At 45.1% G+C, this 25731-nt stretch overlaps 1 protein-coding gene across 1 annotated transcript in view; it reads right to left on the bottom strand.

Moving 5' to 3' along the window:
* Positions 1-4283: 4283 nt before the first annotated feature.
* LOC123993944 (T-box transcription factor TBX4-like) overlaps positions 4284-25731 on the bottom strand; it is a 40564-nt gene continuing 19116 nt past the window's right edge. The window contains exons 4-9 of the mRNA XM_046296424.1: positions 15327-15446; positions 10969-11116; positions 7874-8026; positions 7532-7620; positions 6515-6753; positions 4284-6263 (exon numbers count right to left, since the gene is read on the bottom strand). Coding sequence (XP_046152380.1) covers positions 5584-6263; positions 6515-6753; positions 7532-7620; positions 7874-8026; positions 10969-11116; positions 15327-15446 — 1429 coding nt within the window. The 3' untranslated portion in view covers positions 4284-5583. The remainder of the gene's footprint in view (positions 6264-6514; positions 6754-7531; positions 7621-7873; positions 8027-10968; positions 11117-15326; positions 15447-25731) is intronic.

The raw sequence follows: 25731 nt of genomic DNA, 5'->3' as shown, positions 1-25731 counted from the left end.
GTGGCAGCTGGTGGGGAACATCTCCCAGAAACCTTTTCAGTCCGTGCGGCAGCCTGGCATTGCGTATTAGGTTGACCTCAAGATGGGTAGCTAGATTCTCTCCTCCCTCCCTCCCCTCCTCCCTCACAGCGGATCTCTCCGCATGTGGATCAAATCAGAACCGTCCACTAATTGACTATTTACAGGGCTCCAGAAAGGCCGTAATGGACTTGATATTAAATCCCCCCTCCACTATTTAAAGCGTGTTTTCAGAGTGCCTCGGCTGGACTGAAGGAGAGAAGGAGTCAAAGAGGGCCTGTTTTTTTTTACAAGGCAGCCCAGTTAAGCCCATCGGAGTGGGTCAGAGTCATCAGAGTGGGTACCGCCCAGCCCGGGTCCGTGTTCCAAATAGCACCCTAGTCCCTATGAGGTACCCTACCCCTGACCAGGGCCCATTGGCTCTGGTCAAAATTAGGGCACTATATAGGGAATTTGTGCCATTTGGGACGCAACCCCAGGCGGCTCTCAGACGGGATTATGGGATGACAGCGGTAAGGGAAAGAAAGGGCAGTGTGGACTGGAGAGAGGCAGGGGAGAGAGGCACCGGCACAGCCAGATCTCATCACCAATGAGTTCCAGATGGAACCCTAGGCCCCCAGTCAGGTTCTCACAGATAGGCTGCATCCCAAATGGCTTTTGACTTTTGAAAGGTAGTGCACTATAAAGGGAATAGGGTTCCATTTCGGATACATATGTTGATACACTGCCATACCTCCGCAGCTCTAGAGTGGGGATACTGTGCTTTGCATGGGGCTTAAACTTGGCTTTTTTATAACAGAGATAGACTGCATTTTATGTGGAAAGTTCGCATAAACTAACGACTACTGCTACATCTGTCTTTTTATGCTCTATTCAAGCTAGCTAAAGTCAGAAAAAGGTCATCATAAATTGAACGATGAGAATTAACTTTAGTTTTTTTCCCAGTAGGTTCTTAATAGTATCTTTTGGGTGTCTCCTGTTTTACAGGCAGGTTGTTCAAACCACATGATGCTTTTATTTATCTGTCCTCACCTCTTACACCATAGCATTGTTTCTGTTAGCCATCCTTGGCCTCTCATCCATCATAGCATTGTTTCTGTTAGCCATCCTTGGCCTCTCATCCCTCATAGCATTGTTTCTGTTAGCCATCCTTGGCCTCTCATCCATCATAGCATTGTTTCTGTTAGCCATCCTTGGCCTCTCATCCATCATAGCATTGTTTCTGTTAGCCATCCTTGGCCTCTCATCCATCATAGCATTGTTTCTGTTAGCCATCCTTGGCCTCTCATCCATCATAGCATTGTTTCTGTTAGCCATCCTTGGCCTCTCATCCATCACAGCATTGTTTCTGTTAACCATCCTTGGCCTCTCATCCATCATAGCATTGTTTCTGTTAGCCATCCTTGGCCTCTCATCCATCATAGCATTGTTTCTGTTAGCCATCCTTGGCCTCTCGTCCATCATAGCATTGTTTCTGTTAGCCATCCTTGGCCTCTCATCCATCATAGCATTGTTTCTGTTAGCCATCCTTGGCCTCTCATCCCTCATAGCATTGTTTCTGTTAGCCATCCTTGGCCTCTCATCCATCATAGCATTGTTTCTGTTAGCCATCCTTGGCCTCTCGTCCATCATAGCATTGTTTCTGTTAGCCATCCTTGGCCTCTCATCCATCATAGCATTGTTTCTGTTAGCCATCCTTGGCCTCTCATCCCTCATAGCATTGTTTCTGTTAGCCATCCTTGGCCTCTCATCCATCATAGCATTGTTTCTGTTAGCCATCCTTGGCCTCTCATCCATCATAGCATTGTTTCTGTTAGCCATCCTTGGCCTCTCATCCATCATAGCATTGTTTCTGTTAGCCATCCTTGGCCTCTCATCCATCATAGCATTGTTTCTGTTAGCCATCCTTGGCCTCTCATCCATCACAGCATTGTTTCTGTTAACCATCCTTGGCCTCTCATCCATCATAGCATTGTTTCTGTTAGCCATCCTTGGCCTCTCATCCATCATAGCATTGTTTCTGTTAGCCATCCTTGGCCTCTCGTCCATCATAGCATTGTTTCTGTTAGCCATCCTTGGCCTCTCATCCATCATAGCATTGTTTCTGTTAGCCATCCTTGGCCTCTCATCCCTCATAGCATTGTTTCTGTTAGCCATCCTTGGCCTCTCATCCATCATAGCATTGTTTCTGTTAGCCATCCTTGGCCTCTCATCCATCATAGCATTGTTTCTGTTAGCCATCCTTGGCCTCTCATCCCTCATAGCATTGTTTCTGTTAGCCATCCTTGGCCTCTCATCCATCATAGCATTGTTTCTGTTAGCCATCCTTGGCCTCTCATCCCTCATAGCATTGTTTCTGTTAGCCATCCTTGGCCTCTCATCCATCATAGCATTGTTTCTGTTAGCCATCCTTGGCCTCTCATCCATCATAGCATTGTTTCTGTTAGCCATCCTTGGCCTCTCATCCCTCATAGCATTGTTTCTGTTAGCCATCCTTGGCCTCTCATCCATCATAGCATTGTTTCTGTTAGCCATCCTTGGCCTCTCATCCATCATAGGATAATCAAATCAATAGAGATTATTTTGTAGTCAAATGACTCTTGACTGAATGGTCCAATATTCCCTCTTTTTCTCTGTTGTGTTTCCTTCCTGCTCTTAGATCTGGTTGGCCTCAGCTGCGGTCCGATTCTGCTCACTCCTCCAGACCTACAGCCCAGCCCAGTAGAACCACCTGCACTCAGTTGAACATCCTCCAAAGAAACATGGAGGCCAGTCTAAATATACAACCTCACAACCACCATATCCACCACACATACACATTCTAACCATACTTCCTCCTGGTGTGCACACGTGAGAATAACACATTTGTGTATATTACAATATACATGGTTTATTACTAATTTCCGGTATCTCATTATTGTCATACTTGTGATTTGTATGAAGCTCTATGTAATAAATATGTCTCTTAATGAATTTGACCAGATATTTTATTTTGTATATAACTGTAAATATTTATTATGGTAAAATGATGATTTGTACCCACAATAGTTAGGTTCTCTTGTATAGACACACTGCAAGGCCCCACATCCAATCATTTCTACATCCATTTCAGAGAGGAAATGATCTCTATTTCTCGTATCTTTGGTGTATGTATTGTGGGGTATTTGTCACACCAGTAAAGGTGTATACATAACCTAAGTTGCTCATACAGTATATGGGAAAATACATGCATTGTACAAATGTTATTCATGTTCAAGATACTAACAGGAACTCTGTTGAAAATATCAGTACCCCTCTTATCAGGCAAAGAAAGGTTCCGTGCACCAAGTTCTCGCCCACCGTTTGACATGGTAGACATTTCATCCTGTCTGAGGTCCCTACATCTCTTGCCATTGATTAGTTGGAGTGGGAAGTTCTCCTCCGAGATAGAGAGAAAGAGAACGAGGGAGAGAGATAATGAGAGAGAGAGAGGAAATAGAGAGCGAATGAGGTATAGAGACAGAGAGGAGGTGCTGACATGAACCAGGGCAGAACCATCACTATAACTCAGGAACCTAATGATTGCTGTGATGTGAGAGAAAGCAGAGGGCTACAGGACCCGTATGTATGTATGCCCTGGGAGATCTGACCTCCTGACCTGCATTTGTTACTGTACAGCCACGCTGCCCTGACACACTCGCTGACATATGACAGACACAAATGATTTCATTTGAAAGATAACTAACCCAGTCAATGTTCATGGTATGATGTCATTTAGGTGGGTGTAGTTGTTGTTTATGTTTAATGTCTTTGATAGCTTGATTGGTGTTTAATAATGATAATTTGGTGGGTGCTTATATTTTGTCCTATTTCACACAAGAGTGTATTAATACGCAGGTGTGAATTGGAAATGTGATTTTTGCATATCCAACCTCTCCCTGAGACACCCTTTGAGAGATCGGGGTCATGGCCGGGGTCTGCCATTATAATCGGCGACCCTGGAGCCTTGCTCAAGGGAAATAGAAATATAATTTATATTTCTGTGGGTCCAACGCTCTAACCTGCTAGACTACCTGCCGCCCGTAATGATTGATGTGAGCTTATGTGTCTTAGATCACCAATGACAGGTAAGTGCTAGTGGAGGATAGACATAAATTCATTTCAGACTGAATCCATTACCATTGTTATTACCAAAATAATACATCCACAAAGCTACTCTGTTGACCTTTTCAACTCTATCTGACCTCTTCAACTTTTTGGAGTAAACATAACGCTAAGCAACAATGGGAGGCATACAAATATTTATTTAATCAGGTGTGCAAAAAAAAGAAGTTATATCAAATATCAAAAGAAATGAAGGGATAACGTGAGTGTGCCAGGTAATAGACCACCATATTGTTCTATTATTACCCATTCCTACTTGTCAAGGTCAGACAGGCCAGGCCTTGCCGAATGTTACACGGTCGTCCCTGCTTCAGTTCAGCTCAGCTTGACTTCACAATGTGGCTCCTCGCCCGCCCCGCTCGGGCTGTTTTACATTTGCAGTCTTGTAAGGATTTTTCCAACTCAGTCATTTGGGGCTGGGATTTGTGCGGAGCTCTGTGTTCTGCACTAGCGTTGACTTAACAGCGATTCCTTAAGCTCCCATCTGGTTGGCCAGGGACCTTATCCGACGTCCCACTTCAACAGGCGGGAACGCTGCTTTGGAACGGACCTCGGGTTTGTAACTAAGGGCCGTTAGCCTAGCGGATGTTTGGCTTCATGCTAAGTGGTGTCACGCTAGCTTAAAACATGGCTAGCAGAGGCTTATGGCTGAAGGTGAGATCTAGACCTACAAACACTTAAGCTCTGCTCAAATGGACTGCATGGGTGGGCTTGTTGTGTAGTTCACCTGCAGCCCATGTTTAAAAGTTCAACAGATTTCTAACTGGCAAAGTTTCTCAACACAAGCAGAGAAGGCAAATTAAATGAAGGCTTTACTCAAGGTCTCAACAAAACATTTGGACTGTTACTTCAATCTCTTTGCACATACACATCCATGTCCCACTCCGTCGTATATGATATGATAAAGTTTTGCATTTAAATGTTTTTCTTAGAAACGTTAATCAATTCATTACGGGTACATACGTGTCCATCTTAATCCTAAACACACTACTTCAAAAACATCAAAGGCATAATGGATAATCTTCTCTTTGCTGAACTCATCTCCTTTTAACACTGTTTGACATTGATCATTTTTTAAAGCCATTATATGGCACGCTATAGGAGGGGTTCTTCCTCTGGAATACTCATCATCATCACAGTCCTGATGCTCCTCCATGGATCTGAAGGTGCAGAGCTTTTGGGCAGATGGAGGCTTCTATTGGAGTTTGGCCACTCTGATTTGCTTCTCCTCATGCTAAACTACTATAGCTTCCTTGCAACTTGGCAAGGTTATCATGGCTGTATTTCAACATAATCTCACTTCAGATGCCTCACAGGCAGTTCAAAGTTGGCTGGCTGGCTAGGGGGAGTCTGGTTGATTCTGGACCGACCGGGTGGGTGGACATCGCTGCTGCCTCAGGAGCCACACAGCACCCCATAGCCCTAGCTATCATTCCAGTGGGCCCCTACACTGCTCTGCCCCATCTGGTACTGGTAGGACGGGTCCCGGATAGATGGGGGGGCGCTCTGTGTTGGGAAGGTCGAGAACTCCCTGTGAGGCAGGAGAGGAGACCCAGGCCCAGGCTTCCTGTGGTACAGAGGAGGATAGACCAGCGGCCTACTATCCCTGGAACCAGGAACCGGTGGAGAAGAAGACGAGGCGGAGGATGACGAAGGGATGACGGCCAGGCCTCGCTGTGCCGTGGCTGGACTGTAGACTCCTATGTCGGGCTGGGGGCGTGAGGGACCGGAAGGGGCGTGGTGGGGCACCACGGAGGTGGCGGTGGCAGTACTGGTGAAGTGAGCAGTGAAGGGCTGGTAGGGGACGGCCTCCACTGTCTGCACACTGTACCGGGGGTAAGGCTGCACCGACGCCCATACGTTGCAGTTCAGAGAGGGGGGAACCAGGTCGTCAGCACCCACAGCCCCGTGGCCGTTCTCTCCTTCCATCCCTCCATACATACAGGCCTCCCTGGAGCTTATGGCCTCACCGCAGTAGGGGTGGGACAACAGTGGAGGCTCATAGGAGGGAGGAGAACGGAAGTAGTGTTCCTCTGAGACTGGTGGAGGAGCCGTGTCCAGATACGGCCGTTTACAACCCAGTTCCAAGTGCCTGGTGTTATCTGTAAAGAAATGAAGATTGAATCATCATAACTGAATGCAAAAACTCGTATGTATCACCCTGCTGTCCTATGATGCTTCTTCATACTGTTCAGAACTGTGTACCAATCCATCTATACTGTGTGATATTGATGTGTAGCACCAAAACATGTATTGCAAGACGAGAAAGTTTTCTGAAAGATTAATGAGTTCTGCCCACTTTCTCTGATTTGACAGGTGTGGAGATTTTCAGGTAGGTCTTTAGCTAACCCACCTCTGTGTTTAAAGCAGTGGTAGAGCAGGCTGGGCTCTCGGCTGGGAGGGAAGGAATTGGAGATGTGTTCCTGGTGGTCTGAGTTCCCCAGAGGCACCCCACCCTCATACTGGTAGTGGGACAGGACCTGGGGGTGCCCCGACAGGTGTACCCCAGCTCCCAGCTTCCCCGTCAGGTGACCGTGTGAGGATAGGAGCCTCTGGCGAACCATGTTCTTAGAAATCACTGGGTAGTCTTTTCTATGGACAGGAAGGAGAAACAAGAATGGAAGGATTAGAGTTACCGTGTTGGGGAAGCTAGTCTGAAAATATAGTTTACCAAGCTACCAATTGCTTCACACTGGAAGAAGTTAAGCTACACCAAAGCTACCCCTAAGAAAAATATAGTTTGCTTAATAAGTTACTTTGAAAAAGTAGTTCACTACATCCAAACTACTTAGTGAAAAATTATCATATATAAATCTGAAATGTCATAGCCTACAAATTGCAAGAACAGATCACTCTGGAGTCAGATGTTAACAAAATGTGTAGTTTAAACACAAAAAGTGATTATGCACACAAAAAAAGTGTTTCAAGTGAGAATTGGGCAGGTATGATGTAAAAAAGAAGGTATATTCTTGCCAACACCATCTGTTATTTTTGCTAGTTAGCTAGTTAGCTACACCACTACATAGCAACTACTGAAAACACTACCAAGATTTGAATTTAGTTCAATTACCACCAAGCTACTGCAAAATGTAATTAAATTACTAAATGTAGTTCACTACTCCCCAACACTTGCGTTAATAGATTGTACTTTGCAGAGAGAGAATGATGTATTAAAGGAAGCAAGCACAGTTAATCCATTCACAGGTGGGGAAAAAATCTGCTAAAGGAAGAAATGGAACAAGTTCCAAAAGGAAAAAATGGTTCCAATGAATGATGTACTGTGTCAAAAGAAGAATTGTTTCCATGATAAAGTAAATATTCCATATACTTTTATTGAGTGGCACATTCCCATAAACATAACAGAACGTACCCCTGGAGTCTGGAGACACGCAGATCCCCTTCGTCGCTGCCACGGAAACCCTTGGCAAATGGATTGTTCTCGATCTTTAGCTGAGTTATCTGGGAAGACAGCAACATATCTTGTCACTGCACTGACTCATCATGAAATGTGCAGCTAGGTTCATTCAAAACTTGACTATGAAAACTTGACTTGATCTATAACTGTCCATTTTGGATTTGGAACCTTTCTCCTGCAGATAGTGTTTTGAAGACATGCTCTCGTATTACTGACATTAGAAACGTGACTATGTGCAGAAGACGTCGAACATCAGACAGCAGGTGGACAACTACATGGGTGGCACACATACTGTACCTTATGGTTCTGGTAGGAGGTGACGGAGATGAAGGCTGTCTCGTGAAACACGTGAGTGCAGTAGGCTGTGTTCTTAGACCCAAAGGCGTTGTTCTCGTCGGCCTTGACAATGTGGAGCCGAGGCTGGTACTTGTGCATCGAGTTCAGGATGATCTATCAGTGGGAAGGAAGGAAATGTAGAAGAAAAGAAAAACCAGTACAAGGTCAGACGAACGAAGTCGATCACAGCACACAGTCCTCTTAGAGGCACCAGTGAATGACCGGCCACCACCACAGTCTTGAGACTTTTTAAGATGTTTGTTTAAGAGGTTCGTTTTTCCCCCTTTAAATGAATGGTTGTCCCTGCCCTAGATGCTAAATGCCAAGTGATGTAATTGTATTGACTTGAATAGACTCATAGTGTGAATGGGGTGCTTACGATGCTCAAGTTTTCCATGGCTAGCCTTTTTTGGAAGTAGACCTATTTTAATGCTCCTGGAGTCGGCGTTAGTGTGCATACAATGTGGACATTTGTCAATGTACTGTAGTTCAATGTGTTGATACTGAAAAGTGGGCACCCCTTTGTCACACTTGAGTTGCAACTGTATAGTGCATTAATCAGCACGTGTGGAGCGTGCTCAATGTTTGGGTTGGGGGGGGCTAGGTCAGCACATCGGCACCAGTCTGCTCAGAGTAGCCCAGTAGCCTAGGAACATGCTCACTGGAGCGTCAGCAGGACCGGAGCAGGGTCATCTCCAGCGTAGCTCTGTCAGGACCGATGAGCATCAAGCTCTCCCACCTCTCCTACCTTCTAGACTCACAGCCCGCTGGTACCAGAGCCCTGACTTAAGAGGCCAGCCCCTCCAGGAGGCTATCACAGAAAGAGTTTAAGACTCATTTGGGAGGACAGGCTCATAGTAATGGCTGGAACGGAAAAAATGGAATGTTATCGAATACATCAAATGTACGGTTTCCATGTGTTTGATACCATTCACTCCATTCCAGCCATTATTATGAGCCATCCTCCCCTCAGCAGCCTCCTGTGGTATCAGGGCACAGGCAGCTGGGGTCATAGTTGCACCCTGAACAGCCCAATGCTCACATGCCCCTTCCCCCCTTTTGTTGAGGCAAGGTTCAGACAGAGATAATCAATTGGTTCATTGGCTGACTACAGACTCTGTAGTGACGGAACTGATAGAAATAAGCTCGTGGTTGGTTGACTGGAGACTATGGTCACGACCTTTGTCTAGTCTGCTAGTCTGGCCGGGGTCTGTCTGGAGGCAGTGCTGAAAGGAGTCTGACTCTCTCTGTGCTGTCTGGTTGCATTGATCAGGACAAGCCCTCCTTGGATCAATCCAGAACCAAATCGTGCATTCTCTCTTTCATCTTTTGGGTAAAAATGTCTGCTAACTGGTTTTTAAACCGAGACACTCAGTGACAGCATTTCAGGAGTGATTCCTTGGACCATCTCTTGGTCAACAGTAGCAGGGGTCAGTGGGAGCCCAGATCCCAGATCAGTGATAGTGTTTTTACTGCTGATGCTGACAGGTCAGCAGCGAAGGGAGGGGAAGGGCAGAGTTTGTGGGGGATGGTGAGGAAGGGGAAGGGTTGTCATAGATCTGAGATACCCCTGGGTTGAATCAAGCTGATGGCCATCCTGCTCTGAACTGTGGACGAGCAACCATGCTGACCCACATACTTGCACACACAGTCATGCAGACCGCATACTCACATTACATAAACAAACACTCTTGAAAAGACACACTCTCAAATGCACAAACAACATAGTCTATTATTGACTGTCATTAGCTGATTCACAAGCTGTTTTATTTCAACTGTGGGTCAGTTTATAGCAGGGGTGTCAAACTCATTTTGCCTCTCGGTCTTCAATGAGGTCCGGAGGGCCACATTGAAAATTGCTTATATTTCCTAGGAGTCAAAATATGAAAAGAATAGTCCTCTATCCATCGTTTTTAGAATTTTCTGTGCTCCCTGACTGTCTAGCTTTCATTTCAGTGATTATTAGCAAGCTGGATTTTATTCCCCCTACCCCCATGGGCCGTATGCCATATGTTTGACACCCCTGGTTTAGTGGGTCAGGTGGGTGGTGGATCCAGTGCTATGCAGGCCAGAGGGAGGGAGAGGCTCTCTGGCTCCCCTGCTGGCGTGGACTGTTCTATCAGCAGGGCTTAGTAAGACCTGGCCCCTCTCTCTCTCTTTGTCCTCATTACTCACCCTTATCACTATCCAGGCGGTGGATTCAACCTGACAGCGAGCCCCGCCACTGATCCCAGGGGTTATGAACCTAATGAGCTCGCCTTCTGACGGGATGGCTTTGGACAAGCCTGCTCAGAGTTCCTCTGGGCAGCACTGCTGCTGCCGTCACACTTCTCACTCCCTCTGTGGCAAGATGCTCACTTTCTCTCGTATGCTTTCTCTCTCTCCCTCTCTTCTCTCACCGCCACTCCCTCCACTTCAGTCCATCTTTCACCCTCTCTCCTGCTCTCTTCCTTTTCCTCTCTGGCCATCCTTCCTCGAGTCCTTCCCCCTCTCTCCTCTCTCCCACTCATTCCACGAAGACAGCTTTATGACTCTGTCTCTTGTTAAAAAAACACATATTTTCAGCTCTTGTTTTAACACTAGTCTATTTAAGTCTCATCTACTGTGTAGTTTTGAGAAAATGAGCTGTGTCCAATCACCTCTCTTGTTTTACATGACCAGGAGAAGTGATAAGCTCTATTGTGTGAAATGACCCAGTGCCTTCCTGGGATGTGAATTCACCTACATTGTGAGGCATCAGTAAAGGGAAAGAGGGATACCTAGTCAGTTGTATAACTGCATGCTTCTTCTGCATTTAACCCAACCCCTCTGAATCAGAGAGGTGCAGGGGGCTGCCTTAATCAACATCCTCGTCATCGGCGCCCAGGGAACAGTGGGTTAACTGCCATGCTCATGGTCAGAACGACAGATGTTTACCTAGTCAGCTTGAGGTTTAGTTACCTGCCGCCCAGCTAATCATCTCTCTCTCGCTCTCTCTCTCTCTCTACCCCTTTACAGTTAATTGAGCTTAAAGATTATAAACGTTGACATTAGTTTGTAGACTGAGAGTCACTCACATGCCCAAAGGGGTCCAGGTGGTTGTTGGTGAGCTTTAGCTTCTGGAAGGACACCATCTGCCTCATCCAGTGGGCTCCTGTTGCCGGGGAGTCTGGATGGACATAGAGCCTCCCTGGCATGGCTGGCTCCGCCTTGCCTGCCACCATCCTGAGTAGAAAGAAAAGGAGAAGAGAGAGAAGAACGAGAGTGGGAAGGAAAGAGAGGGAGATGAAGAGACAAATGAAGGTGCAACGTCGTGATCATCATAAGGACCGCTTTGCTAGCAGCAACCAACGACCATTTCTCTGCCAAGATGTCTCAGCCATTGTGGCAATCCAGCAACCATTTGCAACCCAGCAGCCCAGTGCTCTAGCAAACCCTATTGTCAACCTCTTGTCACGGCATGGCGAAATCTTCCAGCAGCCACACGACTCCATTCGTGCTCACTGATTGTCCTCTGAAGAATCCCTTTTTTATAATAAACACATGTAGCTACAGTCAGTAATGGCAGCGGTTTCAGTCCTCACACTATGGGGCTAGAGGAACCATTCCCCCAGACTGGAGGCTGCTTCAACCGTAACATCACTGCTAATTACGCTCCTCCAAGGTGTTGCTGAAAGAGTCCAGAACCCCACGCTGGCAACCGCTGGGATTCCAGGCCCTCCAAAGCCACCCCACAAAGATCGGGAACAAATGGCTGTAAAACAAGAAATGGCTGGGTTTCTGCTGGAGAAAGCAAAGCACAGTTGTGCATTTTATGGGGGTTTTGTTTGGGTCTCAAATGGTACCCTACACTGTGCACTATTTTTGACTACGGGCCCTGGGATTAGGGTGCCATTTAGGACGCAGTCTTTTTTTCTTGGCGTGACGTGATGTCGGGTTCTGGTTTCAGTACGCCCTACCCTGGAGACGGTTGTTTTGTAATTTGCACGGCCATCAGTGCCAACGGTTGATGTTGCTCCGGTGGGCAGTGGCAGAAGCAGGCTGTGGTGGCATCACAGGTCATGGCTAGAGGGATACAGTTTATATCAAATTGATGTCAAAAGTTGCTGCATTTTAGCTAAACCTAACCCTTTTCCTAACCTTAACCTAATTCTCCTAAACTGCTATGTTAATTGTCCAAACCTGTTTTGAAAAGTCAATTATTTTTGGTCAATTCTAACATAAGTTGTTACCTCTCTAGGCATCACCCAATGTAAAGGGTCACTGGAAGGCCAGTGGGTACAGCCAAGCTGTTTTTATCCCATAGATTTTGACAGGCGGCTTGCCAGTGCCCTGCGGTAATGAACTGTGTGCTAATGACAATCCGTAGCTACAGTTAAGTTGGCGCAGCGACTGAGACATGAGGTTCTGGTCTTGGTGTGCTCTGAAAGAACAAAGGAGCATGCATGGCATGGCATACTATTGTACCATGACCTCAATAACAACAAAGTTGCCTGTGGACAGCCTTGTCACTTAAAATATTACAGTACTAGAGATTTTGATGATCATCATACTGCATTTGCGTCCTCTCTCTCGTTCTGAGAAGTGGTGATATTTCTCTGCAGCCAGGATGTTTGAAAATGGTTGGAAGAATGTATTTTTTGACGTAAATGATCCCGTTTTTGTGGGAAGAGGGGATTAGGCCGCTCCTTTTCACAAGAGCAATGACTAAATTGACAGAAACCCGTTGGTTTTCCTCATTATTCAACCACAACAGACTAAATTTAGACATCCATGACTGGAGGCAGCAAGTGCCTGGACTCACGCTCCATCTCTCCATTCCATCAATGAGCGGATAGAGATGAATGAATGAACAGATGAGTGGGAGATGAACATCACACACGTTGGTCTTGAACACAAAGCAAATGTTGTTAACCAATACACACAACAAATTAGGGTTCCTCAATGGTTATTTGTGACGGGTGATAGTTCTAAGTGGAACCATACTGACCCAAAGAATCCTTTGAGCCCTTCAATAGTTCTTTGCAGTTTGCGGAGTCAAAAAAGTGTTATTTCCAATTTCAGTGATAATTAAAATAATGAAACTCATTATCATATTTTGGGGGATGGTTTGTGCACCGCTCTTTTTGTACAACAGTGAGTGAGTGTCATTCCAGTTTATCTAATCTTTTTTGTTATGCCATGTTGAAAATTACTATGGCCAGTGACAGTGTTTTGTGAAAGAGTCACATATGGCCTTTTGTCAGTTGAGAACTGTTGTGTAAGTCAATGGTTCTCAACTCTCTCCTTAAGGACCCCCAGCTGTTCTAGAGTTAGCACACCTGATTCAACTTGTCAACAAACACTTAAGCCATCATTTGCATTTATTTTTTATTTCACCTTTATTTAACCAGGTAGGCAAGTTGAGAACAAGTTCTCATTTACAACTGGGACCTGGCCAAGATAATGCAAAGTAATTTGCCACATATAACAACACAGAGTTACACATGGAGTAAAACAAACATACAGTCAATAATACAGTAGAAAAACAAGTCTATATACAATGTGAGCAAATGAGGTGAGATAAGGGAGGTAAAGGCAATAATTAGGCCATGGTGGCGAAGTAAATACAATATTGCAATTAAAACAATGAATAAGAATAAGGCCAGAGGGGGTGTGGTATATAGCCAATATACCACGGCTAAGGGCTGTTCTTAGGCACAACTCGGTACCTTATTGCTATTATAAACTAGTTACCAATGTAATTAGAGCAGTAAAAATAAATGTTTTGTCATACCCATCGTATACGGTCTGATATAGCACGGCTGTCAGCCAATCAGTATTCAGGGCTCAAACCACACAGTTTATAAAATAATATAACCTATGGAATTTTAACTAGAAAAAAAGAACCCTGTATGGTTCTTCAAAAAAGGTTATTTGTAGAACTTTTGAGATTGAAAAAGGTTTTAAATAGAACCATTCTCCATAAAGGTTCTATAAAGAACCATTACAAAGTGTTGTACTGTTTAAAGCTTGTAACCATAAGGAATAAGGAATACCTAGGATAGGATAAGTAATCCCTCTCATCCCCCCCCCTTTAAGATTTAGATGCACTATTGTAAAGTGACTGTTCCACTGGATGTCATAAGGTGAATGCACCAATTTGTAAGTCGCTCTGGATAAGAGCGTCTGCTAAATGACTTAAATGTTAAATGTAAATGTAAACCCTTTTTGGTCCTATAGAGAACCTTTTTTTATAGTTCTTTATAGGAAAGGGTTATTTAACGCACCATAAAGGTTCCATTTAGAACCATATGAGCATAGTTCTTTATAGAACCTTAAAAAAATGGTTCTATACAGCACCAAAAAGGGATCCGCTATGGGATCCGCTATGGTAACAACGTTACATTATCCAACATGACATTTGTGAAAGGCGAGGAAGAGAGGGAGGTATAAATAAAGAATATAATGCAGAAACATGTTAATTTGTACCCTTCCATTTATTTGGTTTGCATAATGATGTCACAGCATGTAAAGTGTTTGTTCCAGAGCATGCCGGGAACAGTGCCCTCCGCCAGGGATGTGTGTGTGCGTGTGTACTGCTTGTCTGTGTGTATACTGTATGTGGGAGGCAGCATCACCTCAAGCATATAAAACTGTCTGAGAGTGTTAAATGTCTCTCTCGTTTGCACCCACCGTTATTGTCTACTCTACAGCATTGGGGGTTGTTTTCCTAAGGTGAGAGGAAGGCCTCCACAGAGCGGTGGGGCTGAAGCTGTGGCTGAGAAGATGAGAGCTATTTTCACCTTCCTTAAGCTCACCACCGCTCCCTCCCCACCCTCCCTCACCACCCCATTTCTTGACCCCCCCCTTTCTAAAGCCAAGCAGCATCTGAGACAGGGTAGAATGGTTAGATGTCTCATAACAACCATTAAGGATGTTACTCATCTAAACCCTGAGCTTAGAGAAGAACTTGAGCAATACTGCAAACTGGAAGAACCACCCTGACAAGAATTTTGGCAGGATTTTATCATTGTCTTGGTATATTTTGTATACTGTTGTATTGTATGTATTGCTGTATTGTCTGTTCTTAATATGTAGATTTTTGTATTGACTGTATAGGGGCTCCAGAGTGGTGCATCTCAGTGCTAGAGGCATCACTACAGACCCTGGTTTGATTCCAGGCTGTATCACAACCGGCCATGATTGGGAGTCCCATAGGGCGATGCACAATTGGTCCAGCATCGTCCGGGTTAGGGTTTGGCCAAGGTAGGCTGTCATTGTAAATAAGAATTTGTTCTTAACTGACTTGCCTAGTTAAATAAAGGTTCAAATAAATACATAACAAATAGCTGCTGTGTTGGTGACCATGTTTTCCATGTAAAGGAGATTCCTTGTCAACGCTCTTCCAGGTTAAATAAAGAATCACATTTTTTAAAAGGTGTCTCTGACTCACCACTTGTTGTCGCAGAACTTGTAGCGATGGTCGTCGGCAGGGACGATATCTGTGAGGAGGATGTACTTGGTTTTGGGGTTCATACCCGTCACTTTCACCTTGTAGCTGGGGAACATCCTCCTGTGAAGGACACGAGAAGGGTCTTACATTAAATTAGACATTCCCTAATGACGATGATTTCACCCACCATTATACCCACTAGACATAAGGCTCGCTCCCCAACTCACTCAAACACAAATTGGGTCAGCAGGTGTTTCGTTATTGGTGACGAAGTCACCTCATCCTGATCCAATTTGGAAAGACTTGCCATTAGCTTCTAAGCACCTTCAGTATCGTAAGACCCGTAAATACAGAGGTTTATATAATGCCTTTTGTCATCGTGCTGCCCTCACACCTTCGAGCTTTGAGGGATGTTGAACGGGATAAGGCGAGTTGATAAGGCGCTTTAGGAAATGATGTCACCCAAGCTTTTTGAGCACCTAAGTACCTTCCCTCACCTAGCTACCTTACACTGGAAAAGATTTGCCTCTTCAGATGAGCTAATGAAAATCTGCTTTAGCCCCAAGGTGTCTCTCCGCTGGGTTGAGGGCACACGGTAAGCATGCATAAGAGGCTCTTCTCCGGCTTTGCAGGAGGGTTTTAGTCAGCGGAAAGTGTTCTATCCGGCAGGTGAGCGAGCAGACGATTAGCGCTCAGAAAGCGTATCAAGCCAGGCTTAAAGACTGATTGGGAAGAGCTAGAGAGGTCATAGGGGATTTCAGAGTTGAGGGTCATATGTAAAGTACAATCCCACTGGGCACAAACTGGTTGAATCAACGTTATTTCCATGTAATTTGTCAACGTATTGTGATGTGGAATCTACGTGGCAATTTGTAAGTCGCTCTGGATAAGAGCGTCTGCTAAATGACTTAAATGTAAATGTAAATGAAAGGACACGTTGGATTCATGTCTCCACCTCAACCAAAAATAAAAGTTAAAGAATCGGAATAAATCAAAACGTATTTTATTTATAGTGCATTTAAGTTTGATTAGACTATATTCTTTAACTGAGATTTCTGGTAGAGATGGAGAAGTGAATCCAAAATATAAATGATTAATTTGTAGAAAAAATGGATATTGAATTGTCTTTGGTAGTCCAAGCAACCAAATATCAACATTTAAAGAAGATGTACACTATATATACAAAAATATGTGGACACACCTTCAAATTAGAGGATTTGGCTATTTCAGCCACACCTGTTGCTGACAGGTGTATAAAATCGAGCACACAGCCATGCAATCTCCATAGACACACATTGGCAGTAGAATGAACTTACTGAAGAGCTCAGTGACTTTCAACGTGGCACCATCATAGGATGCCATCTTTCCAACATGTCAGTTCATCACATTTCTGCCTTGTTAGAGCTGCCCCGGTCATCTTTAAGTGCTGTTATTGTGATGTGGAAATGTCTAGGGGCAACAACGGCTCAGCCACGAACTGGTAGGCCACAAAAACTCACAAAACAGTACCTCTGAGTGCTGAATCGCTTAGTGTGTAAAAATCTTCTGTCCTCGGTTGCAACAAGTTCCAAACTGCCGCTGGAAGCAACTTCAGCACAATAACTGTTCTTCGGAAGCTTCATGAAATGGGTTTCCATGGCCGAGCAGCCACACACACATCTAAGATCACCAAAGCTTGACACCATTGGACTCTGGAGCAGTGGAAAAGTGTTCTCTGGAATGATGAATCACGATTCACCAGCTGGCACTCCAACAGACTAATCTTGGTTTGGTATTTTGGTCTTTTATTAGGATCCCCATTAGCTGTTGCAAAAGCAGCAGCTACTCTTCCTGGGGTCCACAGAAACATGACAAAATACAGAACATTAATAGACAAGATCAGCTCAAGGACAGAAGAACATTATCGATACATACACACAAACTATCTAGGTCAAATAGGGGAGAGGCATTGTGCAGTGAGGTGTTGCTTTATCTGTTTTTGAAACCAGGTTTGCTGTTAATTTGAGCAATATGAGATGGGATTTAGTTACATGCAATAATGGCTTTATATAATACTGTACACTTTCTTGAATTTGTTCTGGATTTGGGGACTGTGAAAAGACCCCTGTTGGCATGTCTAGTGGGGTAAGTATGTGTAAATTGGTTATGCAAACAATTTGGGATTTTCAACATATTATTGTTTCTTATTAAAAAAATAAGTGATGCAGTCACTCTCTTCTCAACTCTTTGCCAAGAGAGACTAGCATGCATAGTATTTATATCAGTACTCTGATTATAATTAATAGCAAGTCATAGAGCCTCCCGGGTGGCGCAGTGGTCTAAGGCTGTGCCACCAGAGATTCTGGGTTTGAGCCCAGGCACTGTCGCAGCAGGCCGTGACCGGGATGCCCATGGGGCGACGCACAATTGGCCAAGTGTCGTTAGGTGAGACAAGGATATCCCTGCCGGCCCGCCACAAGTGCAGTGTATGCTGACCAGGTGTATGAGGTTTCCTCTGACACATTGGTGCAGCTGCCTTCTGTGTTGTGCAATGTGGCTAGGTTGGGTTGCATTTTGGAGTATGACCTTTGCTTCTCCTGAGTCTGTACGGGAGTTGCAGTGATGAGACAAGACTGTAACTGATACCATGAAATTGGGGGGTATAAACATTTAAGAGGGTCAGCTGCAACTTTACTTGCAGCACTGGACCACACTGGACCACACTGGCAATAATCAAGATTAGACAAAACTAGAGCTTTTTGGAGTGTGGTGTCTAAAAAGCAGACCTACAGACAGACCATCTTTACAACCATTGAATCTATATGTTTTGACCATGACAGTTTACAATCTAAGGTAACGCCCAGTAATTTAGTCTCCTCAACTTGTACAACAGCCACACCATTCATAACCAGATTCAGCTGAGGTCTAGAACTTAGGAAATGATTTGTACCAAATACAACGCTCTTAAATTTAGAGATGTTCAGGACCAGTTTATTACTCGCCACCCATTCCAAAACAGACTGCAACTCTTTGTTAAGGGTTTCAGTGACTTCATTAGCTGTGGCTGCTGATGCATATATTGTTGAATCATCAGCATACATGGACACACATGGTTTTTCTAATGCCAGTGGTAGGTCATTGGTAAAAATAGAAAAGAGTAGAGGGCCTAGAGAGCTGCCCTGTGGTACACCACACATGACATGTTTGACATGAGAGAAGCTTCCATTAAAGAAAACCCTTTGAGTTCTATTAGATAGATAGCTATGAATCCACGATATGGCAGAGGTTGAAAAGCCATAACATACGTTTTTTTTCCATAAAAGGTCAATAATATTAAAGGCTGCACTGAAATCTAATAGTACAGCTCCCACAATCTTTGTATTATTAATTTCTTTCAACCAATCATCAGTCATTTGTGTCAGTGCTGTACATGTTGAGTGCCCTTCTCTATAAGCATGCTGAAAGTCTGTTGTTCATTTCTTTACAGAGAAATAGCATTATATTTGGTCAAACACTATTTTTTCCAACAGTTTGCTAAGAGCTGGCAGCAAGCTTTTTGGTGTGCTGTTAGAACCAGTAAAGGCTGTTTTACCACTCTTGGGTATGGGAATTACTTTGGCTTCCCTCCAGGCCTGAGGACAAAGACTTTCCTCTAGGCTCGGAATAAATATATGACAGACAGGAGTGGCTATAGAGTCAACTACTATCTTCAGTAGCTTTCCATCTAAGTTGTCAACGCCAGGTTTGTCCACCTCTCCCACATTAACTTTACAAAATTCTAACTTGCAATGCTTTTCTTTCATTATTTTATTTTTTATGCATTAATATGATGGCGCACTGTTCATTGTTGGAATTTCATGCTTAAGTTTTCCCACGTTGCCAATGAAGGAATCATAAAAGAATTGGTAACATCAAATGGTTTTGTGATGAATAAGACATCTGATCCGATGAAAGATGAAGTTGAATTTGTCTTTCTGCCCATAACTTCATTTAAAGTACTCCAAAGTTTTTTCCCCATCATTCTTTATATCATTGATCTTGGCTTCATAATACAGTTTCTTCTTCTTTTATTGAGTTTAGTCACATCATTTCTCAATTTGCAGTAAGTCAGCCAGTCAGATGTGCAGCCAGATGTATTAGCCACTCCTTTTGCCCCCATCTCTTTCAACAATGCAGTTTTCAATTCCTCATCAATCCATGGAGCCTTAACAGTTCTAACAGTCAGTTACTTAACAGGTGCATGTTTATCAATAATTGGAAGATGCAATTTTATAAATTCATCAAGTGCAGCATCTGGATGCTCCTTATTACAACTAATCGACCAACATCAGTGCCCGACCTCACCAATGCTCTTGTGGCTGAGTGGAATCAAGTTCCCGCAGCAATGTTCCCACATCTAGTGGAAAGCCGTCCCAGAATAGTGGAGGCTTTTTTAGCAGCAAAGGGGGACCAATTACATATTAATGCCCGTGATTTTGTAATGAAATGTTCGACGAGCAGGTGTCCACATACTTTTGCTTGGATAGTTCCATCTGTGCCACTGACTTAGTCTGGCTTTAATTCCAGTTTGTCTACAAATGAATCATTGATATGTTGGATTCATGTCTCCATCTCAACCAAAAATCTAAATTAAAGACTAGGACTAAATCAGACTTTAAATGCACTTTACATCAAGTTTGATATGTTTTAGTCCTAATCTTTCATTTTGATTCTTGGTTGAGATGGAGACCTGAATTCTAAATCAATTATTAATTTGTAGACAAACTGGAATTAAAGTCAGTGGCACAAAAGATACATCTCCTTCAAATGTTGATATTTGGTTGCGTTGACAACCAAACACAATTCAATATGTAGCCGATTCCAACTACGAGTATACTGACCTTGAGCTTAAGCATGAGAATAGCAAGCTTTTCACCTGCTATTCCTTTTGGGTGGAGATTGAGTAAATTAAGGTGTGGCTGAGGTGTGTCTACAGATATGCTGTATGCTGACCTTTACTTAATTCCCTCGTAAATCCACCACCTTTACGCGCAAGAAACCATGAAAAAAGTCTGGTGAACATCCTGTTTCCAAGAGAAAAATAAGCATCAACATAATTGTCTCCCGATATAAATAACACCATTCTCCATGGACTGTAATTTACAACTTGACAAGAACTATGGATAAGAGCTAGGTAAATTATTAATCTGTTTGGTAAGGGAATTGAAAAATATAAAATACATTTGTTTTAGATATATTTCACCTTATAGTCTCTGGAGAAAAATGTGAAACCAGCCTTATGGCAGCAAACTGAAGCATATCAACATAACGTTCCCACAGTAAAGTTCATGAAACGCTGTGCCATTATGCAGAATTTTAAGTGACTGGCCTTTTAACTTGCAGGGATAGCCACTTTTGAATGTCTTAATTATAGACTACCTCAACTTTCTCTGACAATCATGTTAAATATTAGCCATTATCAGTATCGACCATCAGTAGGCCTAATAACAACAAATATTTAACTGCTAACTTACTGTTAGTTCCCTTCAGTTGGTATAGCCTACATTATCATTCCATTTCATTCCATTCTTTCATTTACGTTCCTTTGCTTTTTTTGTAAATGTCGTCACCACCATGTGGTTGTTGCTGAGGATCATTAGTAACAGTTGATCATATTTTTTATTAAATCGTTATGGAGTGGAGTACAGACCAAGCGGTAACAGTTTGAACCATATGCATAGAGCAATACTTGTCTGTCTCATCCCACAGTTCCATGGTTAGTGCAGGCAATAGACGAGGGTATAGCCTACTATTGTACACTCTTCTCCCTGTTATCATTCTATGTACCCTAATCTTCCAACATTACCATGGGTTAAAGAACTGAATGAGGCAATTTTCAGAATGAATCAAACCACAGTTTTATATCTTTCATGCATAAAGGCTCTCCTAACCTGTTTGTTATGATTTCTATATACTTTCCTAACCCAAAATATTCTACCACACCTGTTCCCGATCCTTTCCCCTGATTAGAGTCCCTATTTATTCCTTTGTGATCCGTTCCTGTTCCGTCGGTTCCTCGTATTGTATTCACCATGCTGTGATTGCGTTTCGCCCTGTCCTGTCGTGTTTTTGCCGTGATTGTGTATCACCCTGTCCTGTCGTGTTTTGTGCCTTCATCAGATGCTGCGTGTGAGCAGGTGTCTCAGTCGACTACGGCCTGCGCCTACCCGGCGACCTGCAGTCTGTGGCCGCTTCTCCAGTTGTTTTCCCTCTACAAATCTAGAGGATTTCTGTTATTCCGTTTTGGACTTTAATAAACTCTGTTTCTGTTAAGTCGCGTTTGGGTCCTCTTTCACCTGCATGACAGAAGGAACCGACCAAGGAATGGACCCAGCGACTTCAGACGCTCGTTACACTGCCGTCGAGATCCAAGGAGCCATGCTCGGCAGACACGAGCAGGAATTGTCTGCTGCTCGCCATGCCGTGGAGAACCTGGCCGCTCAGGTTTCCGACCTCTCTGGACAGTTCCAGAGTCTACGTCTCGTGCCACCTGTTACTCCCTGGCCTGCCGAGCCTCCAGAACCCAGGGTTAATAACCCACCTTGCTACTCCGGGCAGCCCACTGAGTGCCGCTCCTTTCTCACGCAGTGTGAGATTGTGTTCTCTCTCCAACCCCACACATACTCTAGAGAGAGAGCTCGGGTTGCTTACGTCATTTCACTCCTTACTGGCCGGGCTCGAGAATGGGGCACAGCTATCTGGGAGGCAAGGGCTGATTGCTCTAACAGATTCCAGAACTTTAAAGAGGAGATGATTCGGGTTTTTGACCGTTCAGTTTTTGGTGGGGAGGCTTCTAGGGCCCTGGCTTCCTTATGCCAAGGTGAACGGTCCATAACGGATTATTCCATTGAGTTTCGCACTCTTGCTGCCTCTAGTGAGTGGAACGGCCGGCGCTGCTCGCTCGTTTTCTGGAGGGACTCCACGCAGTGGTTAAGGATGAGATTCTCTCCCGGGAGGTTCCATCAGATGTGGATTCTTTGATTGCTCTCGCCATCCGCATAGAACGACGGGTAGATCTTCGTCACCGGGCTCGTGGAAGAGAGCTCGCATCAACGGTGTTTCCCTGCTCCGCATCGCAACCATCTCCCTCCTCTGGCTTTGAGACTGAGCCCATGCAGCTGGGAGGGATTCGCATCTCGAATAAGGAGAGGGAACGGAGGATCACCAACCGCCTGTGCCTCTATTGCGGAGTTGCTGGACATTTTGTTAATTCATGTCCAGTAAGAGGCCAGAGTCCATCAGTAAGCGGAGGGCTACTGGTGAGCGCTACTACTCAGGTCCCTTCATCTAGATCTTGTACTACTATGTCGGTCCATCTACGCTGGACCGGTTCGGGTGCTACATGCAGTGCTTTGATTGACTCTGGGGCTGAGGGTTGTTTCATGGACGAAGCATGGGTTCGGAAACATAACATTCCTTTCAGACCGTTAGACAGGCCTACGCCCATGTTTGCCTTAGATGGTAGTCATCTTCCCAGTATCAAATTTGAGACACTACCTTTAACTCTCACAGTATCTGGTAACCACAGTGAGACTATTTCTTTTTGATTTTCCGTTCACCGTTTACACCTGTTGTTTTGGGTCATCCCTGGCTAGTATGTCATAATCCTTCTATTAATTGGTCTAGTAATTCTATCCTATCCTGGAACGTTTCTTGTCATGTGAAGTGTTTAATGTCTGCCATCCCTCCCGTTTCTTCTGTTCCTACTTCTCAGGAGGAACCTGGCGATTTGACAGGAGTGCCGGAGGAATATCATGATCTGCGCACGGTCTTCAGTCGGTCCCGAGCCAACTCCCTTCCTCCTCACCGGTCGTATGATTGTAGTATTGATCTCCTTCCGGGGACCACTCCTCCTCGAGGTAGACTATACTCTCTGTCGGCTCCCGAACGTAAGGCTCTCGAGGATTATTTGTCTGTGTCTCTTGACGCCGGTACCATAGTGCCTTCTTCTTCTCCGGCCGGGCGGGGTTCTTTTTGTTAAAAAGAAGGACGGTACTCTGCGCCCCTGCGTGGATTATCGAGGGCTGAATGACATAACGGTTAAGAATCGTTATCCGCTTCCCCTTATGTCATCAGCCTTCGAGATTCTGCAGGGAGCCAGGTGCTTTACTAAGTTGGACCTTCGTAACGCTTACCATCTCGTGCGCATCAGAGAGGGGGACGAGTGGAAAACGGCGTTTAACACTCCGTTAGGGCATTTTGAGTACCGGGTTCTGCCGTTCGGTCTCGCCAATGCGCCAGCTGTTTTTCAGGCATTAGTTAATGATGTTCTGAGAGACATGCTGAACATTTTTGTTTTGTCTATCTTGACGATATCCTGATTTTTTTTCTCCGTCACTCGAGATTCATGTTCAGCACGTTCGACGTGTTCTACAGCGCCTTTTAGAGAATTGTCTCTACGTAAAGGCTGAGAAGTGCTCTTTTCATGTCTCCTCCGTTACTTTTCTCGGTTCCGTTATTTCCGCTGAAGGCATTCAGATGGATTCCGCTAAGGTCCAAGCTGTCAGTGATTGGCCCGTTCCAAGGTCACGTGTCGAGTTGCAGCGCTTTTTTAGGTTTCGCTAATTTCTATCGGCGTTTCATTCGTAATTTCGGTCAAGTTGCTGCCCCTCTCACAGCTCTTACTTCTGTTAAGACGTGTTTTAAGTGGTCCGGTTCCGCCCAGGGAGCTTTTGATCTTCTAAAAGAACGTTTTACGTCCGCTCCTATCCTCGTTACTCCTGACGTCACTAGACAATTCATTGTCGAGGTTGACGCTTCAGAGGTAGGCGTGGGGGAGCCATCCTATCCCAGCGCTTCCAGTCTGACGATAAGGTTCATCCTTGCGCTTATTTTTCTCATCGCCTGTCGCCATCTGAGCGCAACTATGATGTGGGTAACCGTGAACTGCTCGCCATCCGCTTAGCCCTAGGCGAATGGCGACAGTGGTTGGAGGGCGACCGTTCCTTTGTCGTTTGGACAGACCATAAGAACCTTGAGTACATCCGTTCTGCCAAACGACTTAATGCCCGCAAGCTCGTTGGGCGTTGTTTTCGCTCGTTTCGAGTTTGTGATTTCTTACCGTCCGGGTAGCAAGAACACCAAGCCTGATGCCTTATCCCGTCTGTTTAGTTCTTCTGTGGCTTCTACTGATCCCGAGGGGATTCTTCCTTATGGGCGTGTTGTCGGGTTAACAGTCTGGGGAATTGAAAGACAGGTTAAGCAAGCACTCACGCACACTGGTGTCGCCGCGCGCTTGTCCTAGTAACCTCCTTTTTCGTTCCTGTTTCCACTCGTCTGGCTGTTCTTCAGTGGGCTCACTCTGCCAAGTTAGCTGGTCATCCCGGTGTTCGAGGCACTCTTGCGTCTATTCGCCAGCGCTTTTGGTGGCCGACTCAGGAGCGTGACACGCGCCGTTTCGTGGCTGCTTGTTCGGACTGCGCGCAGACTAAGTCGGGTAACTCTCCTCCTGCCGGTCGTCTCAGACCGCTCCCCATTCCTTCTCGACCATGGTCTCACATTGCCTTAGACTTCATTACCGGTCTGCCTTTGTCTGCGGGGAAGACTGTGATTCTGACGGTTGTCGATAGGTTCTCTAAGGCGGCACATTTCATTCCCCTCGCTAAACTTCCTTCCGCTAAGGAGACGGCACAAATCATTATTGAGAATGTATTCAGAATTCATGGCCTCCCGTTAGACGCCGTTTCAGACAGAGGCCCGCAATTCACGTCACAGTTTTGGAGGGGAGTTCTGTCGTTTGATTGGTGCGTCCGTCAGTCTCTCTTCCGGGTTTCATCCCCAGTCTAACGGTCAAGCAGAGAGGGCCAATCAGACGATTGGTCGCATACTACGCAGCCTTTCTTTCAGAAACCCTGCGTCTTGGGCAGAACAGCTCCCTGGGCAGAATACGCTCACAATTCGCTTCCTTCGTCTGCTACCGGGTTATCTCCGTTTCAGAGTAGTCTGGGTTACCAGCCTCCTCTGTTCTCATCCCAGCTTGCCGAGTCCAGCGTTCCCTCCGCCAGCGTTTGTCCAACGTTGTGAGCGCACCTGGAGGAGGGTGAGGTCTGCACTTTGCCGTTACAGGGCACAGACGGTGAGCCGCCAATAAACGCAGGATTAAGAGTCCAAGGTATTGTTGCGGCCAGAGAGTGTGGCTTTCCACTCGCAACCTTCCTCTTACGACAGCTTCTCGTAAGTGACTCCGCGGTTCATTGGTCCGTTCCGTGTCTCCCAGGTCGTCAATCCTGTCGCTGTGCGACTGCTTCTTCCGCGACATCTTCGTCGCGTCCATCCTGTCTTCCATGTCTCCTGTGTTAAGCCCTTTCTTCGCACCCCGTTCGTCTTCCCTCCCCTCCCGTCCTTGTCGAGAGCGCACCTATTTACAAGGTACATAAGATTATGGACA

The sequence above is a fragment of the Oncorhynchus gorbuscha genome, linkage group LG13 (genome assembly GCF_021184085.1).
Source record: "Oncorhynchus gorbuscha isolate QuinsamMale2020 ecotype Even-year linkage group LG13, OgorEven_v1.0, whole genome shotgun sequence".
Classification (NCBI taxonomy): Eukaryota; Metazoa; Chordata; class Actinopteri; order Salmoniformes; family Salmonidae; genus Oncorhynchus; species Oncorhynchus gorbuscha.
Note: the sequence above shows the minus strand (reverse complement) of the source record. Positions and strands in the feature narration are given on the sequence as shown.